Source organism: Microtus pennsylvanicus, chromosome 15 (genome assembly GCF_037038515.1).
Source record: "Microtus pennsylvanicus isolate mMicPen1 chromosome 15, mMicPen1.hap1, whole genome shotgun sequence".
In the NCBI taxonomy this organism is placed as follows: domain Eukaryota; kingdom Metazoa; phylum Chordata; class Mammalia; order Rodentia; family Cricetidae; genus Microtus; species Microtus pennsylvanicus.
The window spans coordinates 23,241,483-23,258,165 of record NC_134593.1 but is presented as its reverse complement, the minus strand read 5'-3'; the positions used below and the strand labels follow the sequence as shown (position 1 = coordinate 23,258,165).

Here is a 16,683-nt window from a genome sequence, read left to right as displayed (position 1 = left end):
GCCAACAAGATGTATCATGTTTCATCCAATCTCAGAACTGTTTCCATGTAGAGGGATCAGCAATACACCACCTGTCCTGTAGTCTTTCTTGTTTTTTTTCATGTCTGTAGTCAAGATTTTTAGGAGGTCTCCACCAATATAATCTGATCTTCATTAACTTTGAAGAGAACCATAACTTTTTGTTTCCCATGGAAATAAAGGCATAACCTCTCCCCCAATGCAACATATTTTTTGACTTCTATTTTAAGGTAAAGACATTTTTAAAATATAAGGATTAGTTTAATTTAGCAGTTTTTATAATCCAATGTATCTCAGCAGCTATTGTTTTTATAATAACATTTAAAAATTCAAAGTCAACAAAGTACTATATAGGCTCCAGATACCCTGTGTATTTTTCATGTTTACACAGTTCATTTTTTTATATTGCTTTCTTTTTAAAGCTTTCTTTTAGACTATTTTTATGACTATCTGTATCCATTTTTACTGTATCTGTTTAAAGGGTTTTTTGGTCTAGATTGCTTTACTAAGTGCCTGCAGCTGTTTGTTGGCTGAGGTTTCTGCCCTGCTCAGTTCCCTCAATCATTAAGTCCCAAACAAATCACACAGAGGTCTACATTAGTTATTAACTTATTGACCCATTAGCTCAGGCTTCTTATTAACTCTTATAACTTATATTAGCCCATTATTCTTGTCTATGTTAGCCACATGGCTCGGTACCTTTTCTGGCGAAGCAGTCACATGTTGCTTCTTCTGAGGCTGGGTCACAACTGTGGACTGCACTTTCCTCTTCCAGGAATTCTTGTTGCCCTGCCTCTACTTCCTGTCTGGTCACCCTGCCTATACTTCCTGCTTGGCTACTGGCCAATCAGCATTTATTTAAAATAAAAGTGATAGGGTACAGATCATTGTCACACAGAAGCTGTCTACTTACAGCATTGACATGTGAGCCAAACCTTAAACTGCCAAGTGGCATCTGAGCCCTCTGCCACTAGAATATGGCCTGGGGGCTGGTTACACCCCCTTTGAATGGGTGAGATGTGAGCCTCATAGCTGTGGCCTGGCCTGGGGCCAGTCTACCCACCCCAGCTCTGGTAGGTACTACTACCTAGTCTCCCACGACTGAGTACCACACTGCCCACCATTCATAAACCCCATCTAAGTGCTTGGTAGCAGGACCTCTTAAAAGAGCTGCACGTCTGTACCCTGAGCCTACCCAAGAGACCACTTTCTCAGGCCTTATGTGGAAATATGTGCCCCACATTGGATGCCATATGTAATCAGACTTTTCTTTGGGCCGATAGCTCACAAATAAAAACACAGAGACTTCTTATTAACTATGAAAACTGGACCTATAGCTTAGGCTTGTTCTTAACTAGTTCTTGTAACTTAAATTGACCCATTCAGATTAATTATGTTCTATCATATGGCATTACCTTTCTTTCATCTGAACCTCCTGTTTTCTCTCCATGTCTCCTGGTTTTTCTTTCACGCTTAGATCCCTCTTCCTCTTCCTTTTTCTCCCTAGAAATCCTGACTGTACATCCTGCCTGGCTATTGGCCGTTCAGCAATATACCTTCACAGTGTGCATAAATAGCCCACAATACCGCCACTCTTTTTTTTTTTTTGAGACAGGATAGCTCTGCCTGGCCTGAACCATACTCTGTAGACTACGCTGGACTCTGATTCACAGAGCTCCACCTTTCTCTGCCTCCCAAGTGCTGGGATTAAAAGTGTGTGCCGCCACACCAACATGTCCACTCTTTGGATCACTTTGCTTGTGGAGGCTCTCTGCAAATGCCACGGCCAGCAGAGTGGCAATTTACATGAAGAAAGAAGGAAATCTGCTTCAAGGGGACTCAATACCTTGCTGTTGGTTCAAACTTCTAGAGTCTGACCCTGGCAGTTGATCTTAGGTATATTTAAGTGCAGTACAGTTTGGGGAAACGTTTCCTTGTGTAGCACAATCCCGTGAGCACAATAAAGCTTAAGGCGTGATTACATTGAAACTCTTCTCAAAGTACTTCTTCCGTAACGATGGGTTCTGCAGAATGACTACATGTGTCATCTTAAGGGCCTACAGGAGGATCTGGTGTGGTCTTGGTCGTACATGCAGGTCATATAGCATAGAGCTCACCTAGACTATTATTAACTATCTCAAGTCCTATTTATGGGAGCTTGGCAGGGGAGCCAGGTGTGGTCTGGTCCTACAGATAACATAGAGATCACCTACGCTATTAGCCACCTCCATTCCCAACCTTCTGGCCAGAAAATAGGTTATACATCTCTTGCACTGAAGAGACAACCCTGCATGTCTAGCATTCCTGGTTTCCCTAGTGCTTATCTGTGAATGCAAGGATGTTTGTGATCCCAACATTTTCTGGTGCAAGTAAGAATGGTGGCCTGTTTCCTGCTAGCACTGAGGATTGTATCTTTGTAGGGATTTGACAGAGAAACAGCGAGAGAGTAGTGTGTGATAGAGGGGACCTTTTAAAGGACTTTTGCCTATTGGTGATGATGTAGCTGGCTGGTGCTGAGTTGTTGAAGGTAGGCTGCAGGAGCGCCTAATTTCTAAAAATAAACCGAAAAGACACACATACACATACAAGTGTGTAGCTCAATGAAGGCGGAACCTGTGTTTGTGTGTCTGTATCCTTGGCTTCTGCCAAATGCAGTTAGGAAATATTCAACACCCCTCAAAAATTACAATAAACAGCAGGAAGCAGTTTGGAAAGAACTACACCCAAATTCCCAAATATTGTTTATACATGTTCGTTTATATTTATAGGGAGATATGCTATAGAGATGAATACTTTGCATTGATATGGATCTTGGTTTATTGACATAAATTTAAGATCAATTTTGTTATATATGTATTTCTGTTCTTGATTAAGGTATTATGTTTGTGCAGATTATTTAAAATGTAATGTATAATTAAGAAATACAGGTTAATAGATAATCATCTATAGTAGTCAAGCTATTAGTCATGTTAGTTAGGTTTTCTAGATGTACAGAGATGTATTTCAGATCGATAGGTATTCTTCAAACCTTTCAAAGACTACATAAATGGCATTTAAAATGTTTAAGAATTTAAATACACACATATTCACACAGTGTATATGTGGCAAGCCTAAATATATAAATAAAACCTGCTTACATCTATTAATGTTACTTGTATCACATGATACATATGAATTCAGGGATGACCACTTGGTATTGGATAATTAATTGGAGTACCATGCCTGCAGAAGATTATTTCTGTGGCTCTTAGTATTCCTTAATTTTCTAAATTCTTGGTCCAGGGTGAGACCTCATGAGATTTTTTTCCTTTCATGTTATCATGTACATTGGTTATGTATTTCTTCTTCAGGCAACCATGTTGTTGGAAATATCTTCTGTGTCTGAATTGAACATTTAGACATTTCTCTTTGCCATTCCCTATGACAACTGAGTTATGTATTTGAATTCATCTAGATATGATTTAAATGATGCACAGATTATACACACGCACACACACTGCAGATGGAAGGGGCAGCTGTGCTTGGTCTGGAAGTCTTAAGTGCTGAGTAGTCCAGGGAAGGGAACTGTATCTGCTTCCTGTTCAGGCCAGCACCCTTGCAGAAGTCAGCACACATGCATTATCTGATTTAATCTCAACTCATTCTGTGAGCAGGGTGTTCTTATATATGAGCACATTAAGAAGGAGGTGGATTAACTAGTTCCCGTGGAACTTAAAGCTAGTAAGCACAGAGAAAGGCCTCAAAGCCAGTGTGCCTACCTTTCTGTCATTTATCTAACACAATCTATCAATATATCCAATTATTATCTATTTATAATCCAACTATATCTATGTATCATCTATCTACCTACCTACCCATTTATCCATATATCTTCTATCCACACACATGTGCCCACAGAATGACATGAAAAGAGAAGGAGGATTATTTGAGAAGAGGAAGGGAAGGGAGTAGGAGGCAGGGTGGGAGAGCAGGAGGGAGAAATGGGAAGTGAGGATGGTTGGAATTCATAACGTAGTTGAGCAAAAATGCCACTGTACCAATGGATTCAGAAATGCTTTTGGCTGTGTAAATATTGGTGATTTCATCAGGCCCAATAGACAGTTCTAATCCAGTATGTACTAAATGACCCTGTTTAAGCTAAAAGAGTCGGTAACCCAAAAGTCATGAATCTGGGAAATGGACTGATAGGGACAGAGGGGGTGCTGGTAGGAGAGCGAAAGAGATAAGAGAAAGTGCTGGGAATATTATCATACATGCATCTGCTGAGTTCCCACACCTCCCTAGGTAAACTGTAGTCTTAGTCTTTTACGCACCTTTCCAGAATTTTAAGAACACGTATCTGGGCTGGAGAGATGGCTCAGAGGGTAAATGCACCTCCTGCAGAGCCGGACGACCTGAGTTCAATCCCCAGGACACACATGCTGGGAGGAGAGAACGCTATAAATTGTCCTCTGACCTCCACACAGGTGCCACGATATGACTCCCGGTAAGAAATAAAACATTTTAAACATGAAACCAAAGTGCATATCCCAGCAAGTCAAGCCTTCGATTCCTATCTCTCCTGTCTCTGTGGGTCTGTGCATTTCGTGTCATCTCGCACCACAGAAGTCACACCGCAAACTTTCCTTGGCTCAGTACGGAGGGAAGGCAGCTAGGTACATTGCTGGGTCATGTTTCCTTATCTTCACAACATCCTTTCTTTGGGGGAGACAGTGTCTGTGTGTGTCTCTGTGTGTCTACACGCAAAGGAGCACGTGGGGGCATCAGAGACAACTTAGAGGAACTGAAGAGTTTCTGCACCCTGATAAGCCTCTCCGCCGATGCCGCAATCCAAATCAGGTCAAATCAAACCAAATTAGAAAAAGCACAGGTTTAATGGATGAAACGCTCCTGGATGATTTTCTAGTGGTCCCCCTACCCCCAGAGGGAAGGCAGGAAAGAGAGACAGGAAAGCCACACGTCTGTTTTCGGGGGGGGGGGCAGTTTAAATACCCTGTGGGAGTGGTCTTGAGCATCTCTTGGGGAGAGGTCGTCATTTGGTGGGCTTTCTGAGATATGTCAGGGTTTGGAGAGGGATGGGGAATGGGGCTTGGGGTGGAGCTTCCACTAGAATATTTGAGATTCTTTGGGTACATGGACGGCAGGGCCTGGGGTGAAGTCTCCACCAGAACAGGAACTGGTTCTCTCCGTTCTTCCAGGGGTCAAACTCAGGTTATAGTTCATGACGTCAGGCAGCTTAACACACTGAGCCTTCTGCACTTGCTGCTTTTGCAGAGGGCTAGTCCTCTGCACCCACATGGACGCTCAACCATCATAGAGCCCGTTCCAGGTAATCTGACGCCCCTTTCTGACCTCCAAGACCACCAGATATGCACATGGTGCACATGCATACATGCAGGAAAAACACTTATATACATAAAAGCAAATACAATTAGGGGCTGGAGAAATGACTTAGTAACTCACAACCATTTGTAATTCCAATCCTAGGGGATTAGATACCCTCTTCTGGTTTTCATGGGCACCAGGTGCACAGAGACATACACGGGTAGGCAAACCCCTCATACACATAAAATTAATCAATTGCTTAAATAAGACTTAAGATTTTATATATTGCTTTTTAAGTTTTTAATTAATTAGTTATTTTTTTGCCAGCCTGATCACACTTTTCCCTCCCTCTCTCCTCTCCTCCTAGCCCCTTTTCTCATAAAATGATATTTTTTAAAAGCCCAAACCAAAAAGAGAATTGCTCTTGTGTATTTGTTTCAAGGTGGATCACGGGTCCATTTCGTTTCTGTACCATGCTTCAATCCAGCCGGGGCCCATTCTTCCTCATTTGCACTGATTTGACTGTTGAAACTGAAGGAGCCACGGCTAAATGAGCTGGCAAAGATGTCGCCAAACTTGCTACAAACAAATCTGTTAGCGGTTCCATGTCCTCGAGGTAGTTCATCCTTCTCCAAGTCTGTCTGTCTGTCGGTCTGTCCAGAGACAAGACGCCCACCAGGATGTGTTCTGACAGAGGTGGACTTGGGCAAGTTCTGGCAGCAGGCTTAGGAATGAGTTCAGGAAGCACAGCAGATCACTAGAGCACAGAGAGACCTTTCAGGTTTGGGAACTGTTCCATGAAAGCGGTGCCAATGACCTTGAATAGTGTCATCTGGGGGACAGGCGGGGAACGTAAAGAGCAAATACACAGAAGTAAGTGACTGCAGTCCAGGTTGGCTTGGATCAGCATGCCAGGCACTACTGTCCCACTGCCACCATGGGCAGAGTTGAACACTCTGAAGAGCATCGATGCACACTCCAGGTAACCACATATCTCAACTGTGAGCTGAGAAAATGATTAACATCACTTTCTCCAGCCTTGTCCATCTGTCTGACTCATCTCGGGGTTGCCTGGGAACTTGAAATTTCGGTACCAGAGACAATCTTCCTACTTAACAGTTTAAGGCAGGTATCAAGGAGTTGTCTGAACCCCTCACTCAGGTGGCTTACATGGAGTTTTTGCTGTTTAATTATTTATTTTGTGTGATTGTGTATCTTAGAGTCCTTCAGGACATGTGTGTGTGTGGGTGGATATTTGAGCTCAGGACCTCAGAGGAACTTGTGGCATAGAAACTTCCAACAGAGTTCTGGGATGCTGGAGAAAGGCAAGCAGGTGGACAGCAAATCAAAAGGCTTGCATTGATCCTTTTAGAGTGGATGCCATCTCTACATACACACAGAGAGAGACAGAGAGAGGAGAGACAGAGAGAGAGAGAGAGAGAGAGAGAGAGAGAGAGAGAGAGAGAGAGAGAATTTATAGATTTTTAATCTTAACAGATTACTTCAGTTAGAGGTTTCATGCTTGGTCCATGGAGAACAGCATCAAAATGCAGGTTATTCAGCCGGGCGGTGGTGGCACACGCCTTTAATCCCAGCACTCAGGAGGCAGAGACAGGCGGATCTCTGTGAGTTCGAGGCCAGCCTGGTCTACAAGAGCTAGTTCCAGGACAGGAACCAAAATCTACGGAGAAACCCTGTCTCGAGAAATAAAAAAAAAATGTAGGTTATTCCAACAAACAGTAATTCTGACAATCGAAGATGGCCAGGAAACTTTTGCCAAACTGACAAAATGAACATACAACTACATTCCTCATTTCTCCAGCAGAGGGCACTGTAGGCTTTCTTAATTGCGATGGGTTTCAGGCCAGCAGTCTGAAAGCCGTTTGTGGGCAGATTTGTTTCCTCAGACCTTCTCTGTTGTTGTTTGAGCAAGAAACATGTGGCCATGGGAAGCCAGAGGGAAGAGCTCAGGGAAGAAGCCAGGGGACTCTGGCTCATTACTGGCTCCACACTGGTTGATGGTTAACAGGCCAAGAGTATTGGTTCTCAGTCTGGTAATGATTATGAATTACGTCCCAACCGCCACTTTATAACCCACCGGTGCTCACAGCATACATCGGTATAATGGCTATGTCCCAGAAAACCAGTGGAATCAGTTTAGGGCCGTGGTTTTACATGCTGTGACTCCAAGCCCCAGAGAAAGCCACTGTCTTCTAAAAATAAAAGTATCCGTCATCTTTTAAACAAGAAACTTGATTTGCTTAAAAGAAATCGATGTGTCTCCTGGATGCCTGGCACATTTTTATGGTGGTGGCTTCAGCTTCGTCTACCTGAGGCCAGCCTGTGTGTGGGGGGGGGGAGATCAGGGTAGCTGTGATCAGGGAGACCGCAGTATGGGAGATGCTACTGGGAGTTGCATTGGGCCTGAAGAGCAGAGTAGGAAATGACCTGCTGAGGGCTGGGTTAAAGGGATGGGTAGGGGCTGAGGGCATCTCTGGCTGAAGCTGGGCTGTGGCCTCACAGGGACAATAGGTGATGGAGAAGCCTCTCTGACTGGTGGAGCCCATAGGCCTGGGGGTCTCCTGCTAGGCATCAGGGTCTGCTACATCGAGCCTGAAACTCGGAAGCTATGGTTTCTAGGCCCTGTTCTTAGAATTGACAGGACCATTGTTTACAGGAGGGAAGGGAGGTGGCAGAGGAGGCAGGAAAGCCTAGTTCGTGGTCTGAGATTCAGGACCAATTTGCATCATCAGAAGGGTCCCTCCTTCCTGCCTTTTACCTTTTCTGACTCCTGTTCTTTGGCTTCCCCTCCCCCACATTGTGTCCCTGCCCACCTTTTCCCCTAGCTTGTGTTTTCTGGGGCTTCTGCGGAGGGCTGCCCTGTGGAACTTAGCTCTGAGTAGAAGGGCAGAGACTCTGCCTTTTCCTGGGCGACTGACAGGCATGCAGGAGCCTCCTCTTGTGGCCAAAGAGAATGTGCCTGAGCCATCTCCCAGAAGAGAGATTCATCTTGGCTCCTGTGGCATCAAGCACAGCCCAGGACAACCGCAGGCACAACCCAGAGCCATGACTGCAGACAAAGACCGGCTACATACTTGTTTGATTTTGGTCTTTCAACCAAAAGGTTGGTGTGTCCTCCCGATTCATGTATCATTTAATGAGCTGTCATACCGATGTCATCCACATTGAAATCTCGCGGAAGAAGTTAACAACACTAGCTGGAGTTGCAATCTTTTCTTCCCACACTCAGCCACATTGCCCTGCCGCCTGCCAAGGATGACACAGCGCATGTCAAGTCCTCTCACTGAAGAGCCTTTGTGGCCACAGCTGATGGAAGATTCTGGTCTGCTCCCTGACTGAGGGCCCATCTGTAACCACTTGGATGTTCACGACTGTGGCTTGGTTACCTATGTACTTCGCCCCCTCTGAGGTCATGTTTGGCCCTAGAAGTGGCACAGCTTACCTCCCCATGGACAGTCAGGGGTGGAAGGGAGGGGGCGAGGCCAGGCAGGAGAAGCGGATGTCCTGCTTTGGGTGGTCTGCTGTTCTGGGTTCTTTCTGTTGCTCTGATGAAACATCCTGGATGCAAGCAACTCAGAGGAGGAAGGGTTCATATGATTCCTAGTCACAGTCTATCATCTCGTGGACGTCAAGGGAGGAGCTCAAGCAACTGACCACCTCATATCATGGTCAAGAGCAGAGAGAGGAGATTGAGTCCTTGCTGTCTGCTTACCTTGTTAACTTTCCACTGCCCGCATGCCTAGAGCTGAAATAGTAACTCTCACAGTGAGCCGGGTGACATCAATTAACAATGAAGACACTCCTACAGACATGGCCGTGGACCAACCGGATAAAAACAGTTCCTCAGCTGAGGCTCTCAGGTGAGTCCAGGTTGTGTCAGAGTGAGAGTCACAGTTATCCACCACAGCTGTTAGCGCAAATACCCCAGAGCGGGCGGCTCCCATGGTAACTGCTGTTGTCAAGACTCTGAAAGCCGGAAGTCCAAGAGTGAGCAAGGCTGGCCCTCCCGGGACCCTCTGGGGCTTGCCAAGGCCATCTTATCCCTGTGTCCTCACCTGACCTCCCTCTGTGTGTCTGTGTCCAAATCACCTTTTTAGAAATAAAGACACCCACACTCTGACTTTATTCTAATCTATTATCCCCATGAAGGCCTCCTTTCCAGATACATCTATTCTGAGGTCCTCTCAGTGCTTCAGCATCTGAACTTGGGAGACTGAAGTCCAGTTTGTGACACCAGGTATAACCGGCTGTTTCCCAGTGGCCACACCAGGCTCAGGACAGATACAAGGTGGAGTCTAGCAATAACTCCCAGGGAATGCAGGGAACCCGACTACCCAGTAGAGGATCCCCAAGCTAATGGTCCCCACCCACTAGAAAAGCCTACTATCACCTGCTGTCCCTGTGAGGCCACACCCCAGTGAGGAGAGCTCTGGGAATCACTTCCTCTGGTGGCCTTCCTTGACTCCCCTGCCCAGCTCTTCTTATGGTTCCAGAAGCCATCAGTTCCTTCCAACCCCCTCCCTTTTCCTTTCCTGGAAGTCTCAGAGTAGCTCCCATTTTCCCAACCAAGGGCTTGATCCATCCAGGTGGGCAGGTAGAGAGGTATGTATCCCACCACTAGCCCCTAGTGACCCTTCCCAGCAAGGCTTGGGGGTGTAGGCTTGGCGAGGGGGTGACTTTGTGAGACACTCTCAGGCCTAGCCGGGGTCCAGCTGGAGAGAGCAGGGGCCTGGCCTCACATTCCTGCTCATTTTCTCTGGATATTCATCACCTCCTTGGCGAGTGTCCCTTCCCGAGTACCTCTTCATCCCTGTAAGAAGCGTGAATGAAGCAGGCAGTGTGAGATCTTCTGTCTAACAGGGCTTAGGCACATCTCTTGAGAGGCGGAGCCCCTGGAGTCTTGCTACCATCCTAACTGATAGAAATCACAGGTATGTTGCACACTTCCTTGCAATAAGTGGGGCAACCACTTCCAGTGCCTTTATACCCCCCTGAGGTTTCCCTTCCTCTGTATCTTCCTGTAGGCGAGGCTCTGTGGCCATTTGTCTTGTGCCTAGGAACAGGGCATTTAAATAATAGCCACATCTGTCGCCTTCTATCTGAGCAGCACCCATCAGCTAGGACCTGGGGACCAGGCCTGTCAGCATGGCCATTTTCCTCAGGGTAGCGCAGCTCCGTCTTTCCCCCAAGCCTGTACAACCACAGACAACTGGGTTCTGATACGGAGAATGAACGAGAGGGGAATCCTCTGTATTCACGTAGGAGGAGGAAAGGTGTGGAGTCGATCCACATTCCCGGGAATCCAGACAGCCAGGGAGGCTCTGGTTTGGAATGTGGAGGCTGCAGGTTCCCAGAGCACACTTAGGTGGTCGGCCCAGCCTGACAAAGCGGCACCTGGGAACAATTGGCCGCAACACTTCTGAGAGTTCACGTTCATGTTCTGTAGTCTGGCTAGCACCCGTGAACACCTCTGTTCCACCACCGCCTTGTGGAGTTCAGCGGGCTTGCTCCCCAAAATACACATCAGAGATTATGCCCAACCTTCCACAGCTACTGCCCTATCTGGATCACCACCTCCTAGTTCTCTTCTGTGCCACCCCGCTTCTACGATCTTGTGTGTGCATGCACATGTGTGCAGGTGTGCATGCGTGTAGGCATGTTGGGGGGCTATGCATAGTCCCCTGAGATGTTGTTACTCAGGTGCCACCCACCTTGTTTTTTGAGACAAGATCTCTCCCTGGAACCTAGACCGTGCCAATTAGCTGGGCTGGATAGCCCGTGAGCCCCGGGGGTCTGCCTGTCTCTGCTTCCCCAGGGCTGGAGTTACAGGCACAGACTACCATGTCTGCCTGTTTTAGCCGGGTTCTGGGGAGTCAGACTCAGGCCCTCATGCTTGCAAAGCAGGCACTTTGCTGACTAAGCCGTTTCCCATCCCCTCAGCTCTGCTTTCTGCATACCACCAGTTAAGTGCCTTCTTCTTAGATTCTGATAAGGTTTAACCTCGGATCGTCTACCACTCAAAAACCTCAAGATACTTCCTGTACTACCCAAAGAAAGCCTGAACTCCTGAGGTCCCAGAGGCTGGTGAGAGCTGCCCCTCACTCCTGCAGCCACTAGGCATCTGGCCTCACTTCCCCATCCCTCTCAGAGAACACATCTTTCCTTCCATCTGTGTCCTTGCCTCTCTGTCTCTAACCTTTTGCCCTGGTCTGTTCATGGCCATGACTCAGCTGTAACACCAACTTCTCTGAGAATTATACAAGTGGAGATTTTACTAGTTAGAGCTGTCTCTCCATACAGTGCACACTGGCTCATTGTGTGTGTGTGTGTGTGTGTATGTGTGTTGCACATATGTGAACATGTGAAGGTCACCCATTGCTGTCTTCCTCAGTCTCTTTCCTCCTTATTTATTGAGGCGGGGTCCCTCACTGAACTTTATCAATTCAGTAGACTAGCCAGCCAAGCCCAGAGATCCTTATGTCTCGACCTAGCCCTGCGTCTTAGGTGGGTTCTGGGCTATAAACTCAGGTCCTCAAGCTTACACAACCAGCACCTCACCAACTAAGCAATCTCCCTGCTCCCACCTTGTGTCTCCTCTGTGGCCCTCACACCCAGGCTGTGAAGCTGTTGCCAACTGCCACCCACATCAGCCTCTTTTGGGACTGGGGACTCAATGCCAGCAGATATCCAAGCTTCCAGGCTTTCTGAGTCTGATGGGTACAGCAGAGGCATCCAGCTATGGGAATTGAGTAGCGACCAGGTTCCAACATGAAGGTGATTGTTGGACCGCTCCCTTCCTGTCGCCTTCTGCCCTTACATTTAATTTACTGTTTTACTTAAAGCACATATTAGCTTTGTGTTGAAGTGGCCATGCATCCTGGGCATTGGGGTGAAAGAGTGTGTAGCTTCTATGCGTCCTTTGAGTCACATGATCATTGTGGTGATAGATTTTCTGATTTTTTTGTTTTGTTTTGTTTTTTGTTTGTTATTTGGCAGGGTCTCACGGTATAGCACTGACTGATCTTGAATTCACTAAATAAATTAAATTCACCCCATTGGCCTCCAGCTCACAGAGATACACCTGACTCTGCCTCTCGGACTCTGGGATTAAATGCATGCACCAACATGCTCAACTTCGGTGGTGGATGTCTGAGTGCCCTGTACTTCCTCATAGCCACAAGTTATCTTATTGGTTCTCAACCTGTGGGTCCTGACCCCTGGGGGTGGGGCAAATGATCCTTCCACAAGGATTACCTAAGACTACCAGAAAACAAGATATTAACTTGACGATTCATAACAGTAGCAAAGTTACAGTTACGAAGCAGCAACGATAATAATTTTATGGTTGGGGTTCACCACAACATGAGGAACTGTATTAAAGGCTTGCAGCATTAGAAAGGCTGAGAACTGCTGGGCTTCTTGCTGTGTGTGCTTCCTGAGAGAGCCTAGCCACAGCTGCTCAGTCTTCTGGAGCTGTTGGGAGGTGTTCCACAGGAAGGAATTCTTGACCCACCTTGGCCTCTGATATGGCCTTTCTGAGGTTATGAAGACAGAACTGTTTCAAGACCCTGGCGCCCTTGGTCTTCTGGGGCATGAGGAAGAGCAGATTCTCAGCTCTGGAACTGCGTAGCCAGAATCTATGTCTCCTGAGTGTGTTTTCAGGGGCATCTCCACAGCGCTCTTGTACACCGATTGCAGGGTTAAGGGTGAGGGGATGAAGCAGTCTGAAGTTCCAACCTCCTCCAGAACACAGTGATAATATCACCTAGTAGAATCAGCTCGGAAAGACCACAATAGGAGGGAAAAGATTGCTTCTCTTTGGCTTTGTTCAAATGCAGGCAGGATGGCTACTTGAGGTGTGCTCACACAGCCTACAGGATGGAACTCCATGGTAACCACCTCCAAGTGGCCCTTCTTGGAGGAAGGTCCTGGAGAATCTTTTTCTCCCTCCTACATCTTCAACTAAATGTTCAGATCATCCATCCATCCATCCATCATTCACCCAATTATGGTCCTGGTCTTACGTATGCTGTAATCATGACAAGAAAAAGGAAATGTCTCTATCTGGATATCTTCTTTTGAAATATTTTTATTTCACTCTTTTCTAACAGTAATATAGAAACAAATAATCATAAAAATAAAATTGCAAATTGTCCATTGACTATGTAATAGCACTTGGTATTGCTACGGGGTAGATCTTGGATGAGGCCAGGTTACAGCCAGGCCTACCCAGGCCCCTGAGGGCTCTGTGATTGCTACTGAGTCCTTGGAGGCAATGGGCAGGACCTGTGGCAGCACAGTGGATATTTCGTGTCTCACGGGGGGTGGAGAGACTTGGGGGGCGTGGAGATGGTTAATGATGAAACAGCAAACTGGACTGTGTACATACAGTAAGCCAGGAAACTGGCTGTGGAAGGCTGTTAATGTTGCGTGAATTCTACAAGTAGAATGAACAGTTAATGGCTTGTGCTCACCATGAAAGGCAGGGAACTAACAGATACTAACTGCACATAAAAAAATAGAATGACTTTCCCCTCCACTTTTGTGACCTCCCTCCCTCCCCGCCCACTTTCTGTCTTCACCCCAGGATGAGATTCTCTTGGGATGAACTTGAGATGAACAACTTAAGCTGAGATATCTAACCTATTCAAATCCATGCCTGGGACAAAGTTTCCTCAGAGAACAAAAGGAGGAGGAAGATGCCGGGTTAGCTGAGCACAAGCTGCTCAATCATGTATTTAGTTGCTGACCAAGTCCAATTCGATTGCTTTAAGCTGAGGGTGTCAGTTTCTGTAATGACTGATACAATGTTTTTGAGATGTGGTCTCACGTAGCCCAGGTTGGCCTGGAGAATTGACTATGTATCATAGGTTAGCCTTGAACTCCTTTTCCTCCCCCCTCCACCTCCTGAGTGCTGGGATTAGAGATGTGGTAGCTTGACTAATGATTAATTTCTTACCAGGTTAACCTTGTTTCTAGAATATGGAATGAGCCTTCTTTCACGTGTTCTCTGTGACGTGGTGTGTGAGGGACAGCCAGCAGGAGACAGGAGTCAGGAGGTCATGAGAAGTGCTGAGGCCTCTTGGGACTTGGCAGTGTTTTACGTGGTCTCTAAGGAAGGGATTGGGGTCAAGGCCTATGGACTTCAGGGCTTTCAAAAAAAAATCTTGGCTATCTTATTCTACCTTTTAAAAAAAGAAACACAAACTGCCTGGCTCTGAAATCACAAGGAAGAGGCCACTCAGTCATCCGTGACCATTCAGTTATAACTTCCCATTTCAGCCTCTCCCTGGGTGTGTTGTGGTGTGTGTGGACACAGCCAATTGGGATCCCAGGGAGAACAAACATTATATACAGAGAGCAGTCAGTGTAGACTATAGGACTTTGACTGATGGGAAGTGTCAAAGGTCCACCATCCTGGCATCATGCTTCTCCCCCTCCCCTCAAGACTTCGGATTGCAAAGTGGGGAGAATGGGTGGGGCCTGAAAGGGAGGGAGAGAGAAGCTGGCAACTTATGGGTTTGGCAGAGCATCAGGACCATCTCTTGGAAGTTTAAGTTCATTGACAGGAGATCCGTTTAGGCCTGACTCAGTAATTTCACACTTCAGTATTCTACAGCCACTAAGCAGCCAAGTGACTTGAGGGAAGCTGTTCTCATTCCTGGCTTCCCTTTGGCCCCTCTGCTAATGAGCCGGCCTCACTAGACACACCCAATGTCTGAGAAACTTGTGTCAACAGGATTACATGTGGCCAGATGTGCTGTATCAGGTCTTCCCCAAACCCATCAACTTAACATTTTGCTGATCTCCAGGTTTCTCCTAGGGGGAAAAAACCTCTCAAAACTAACCCCCAAACTCTGCTTGGCTTACTCAACTGGCTCACAATTTGGACAAGAATCAGACGGGTATTAACGAGTTAGCAATACATTAGTTAACAGTCATGGTCAATTAAAATTCATTGTTAGGTCAGGCACAGTCTTGAAGAGAGGCTAGGGGCGGGCTTCTGGACTCCCTGGGGTCTTTGTTGCTGAGGATAAGGTATTGTGGGTGACACCATCAGGTCCCACCAGGAAGGCCTCTGTCATGCCCCCTACAGTAGAATTTACTTGGGGGAAATCTGTTTCCTATCTGCCTGGTTTAGTCACCAGCGGACTGCTAGGTGCTCCCCTGGGGTTGTGAGTGGCAGAGAAATAACTGAAGTGGTTGTAACTGGAGTTAGCATGGAGAGCAGGGTGTCTGGGTCCCCCTACCGAAGCTATCCAAGGTACATGTGCCATGTGTCATGGAGCAAGCTGGAAACAGCATGGCCTTGTAGCATTAAGGCTATAGTTCAAAGTCACAGGGCGGAGCTCCCTCCCAGGGATGCTGGTGGCCATCAAAGAGAAGCCTGCATTCCCACGTGCTGCCTCGTTATTCCTCTAGGTTTTCTTGTCCTAGCGCACCCCTGTTCAGGCTGCTGAGTCACCTACTTAGGAGCAATTAGAACTAGGACTGAGAGAGTGGTAACAGTACATGAGAGATGAGAGTGCCTTATACATTTAATCTTCCCCACTTCCTCAGAGGAGAGCTTTCTGTAAGAACAAGCTTTGTGTGTGTGTGTGGGGGGTGACCCCTTTGGGATCCAACATCATAGCACCAATGATTTTAGGCCACAGAGGGGAGCAGGCCACGGGGATCTCTCTGAGACCCCTGTCTTACATAGTGTCTGTAGACTTTCGATGATTGAACGTGAAGACCTAGGTACGCAAGGCTGAAGCCCTGGGGGCCTTCTGTTCCCCAGCATGGCCGCAGGGAGACCTACTTTAAGTAACTTGGTCTGAGCCCCTGCCCCAAGCCCTTAGCTCTGGTCCCCCCCCCCTTCCATCCTAAGGCTTCTCAGCAGAGAGAGAACCTTCTGGAGTTGATGTTCATTTTGGTGACGCCAATGAGCTTGAGCGGTGTGGAAAGGCTGAAGGAGGATGCCAGGGGGGAGTCACAGAAGAGGTCAGACAGCTCATCGCGCTCCTCCAGCTCGTAGGCAGCGTCGTTGAGCATCCTCCTGTGCAGGCGGCAGGTCTGCTCAATCTTCAGCTTGTTGATGTCTCCACGGAGGCGCATGAGCTGCCTGGCCAGCTGCTGGTCCTGGAGCCGCATCTCTGCCTGGAGGGGCAAGGCCAGACATGGGTCAGCAGGGGCGTGGGGCCTGCAGCTCTGTGAGCTCTGCGGAGGACACTCGTTAATAGGAATCCCAACTGATGCCCTGGATCACTGACAGGTCTGTCAGCCAACAAGCACAGTTCCTAGGTCAGCGAGATGAAAGGACATTGCAGTGGCACGGGA

At 47.2% G+C, this 16,683-nt stretch overlaps 1 protein-coding gene across 1 annotated transcript in view; it reads right to left on the bottom strand.

Moving 5' to 3' along the window:
• Positions 1-13,444: 13,444 nt before the first annotated feature.
• The window catches only part of Fam167a (family with sequence similarity 167 member A), a 32,066-nt gene continuing 28,827 nt past the window's right edge, over positions 13,445-16,683 (bottom strand). Inside the window, exon 4 of the mRNA XM_075949790.1 lies at positions 13,445-16,503. Coding sequence (XP_075805905.1) covers positions 16,240-16,503 — 264 coding nt within the window. The 3' untranslated portion in view covers positions 13,445-16,239. The remainder of the gene's footprint in view (positions 16,504-16,683) is intronic.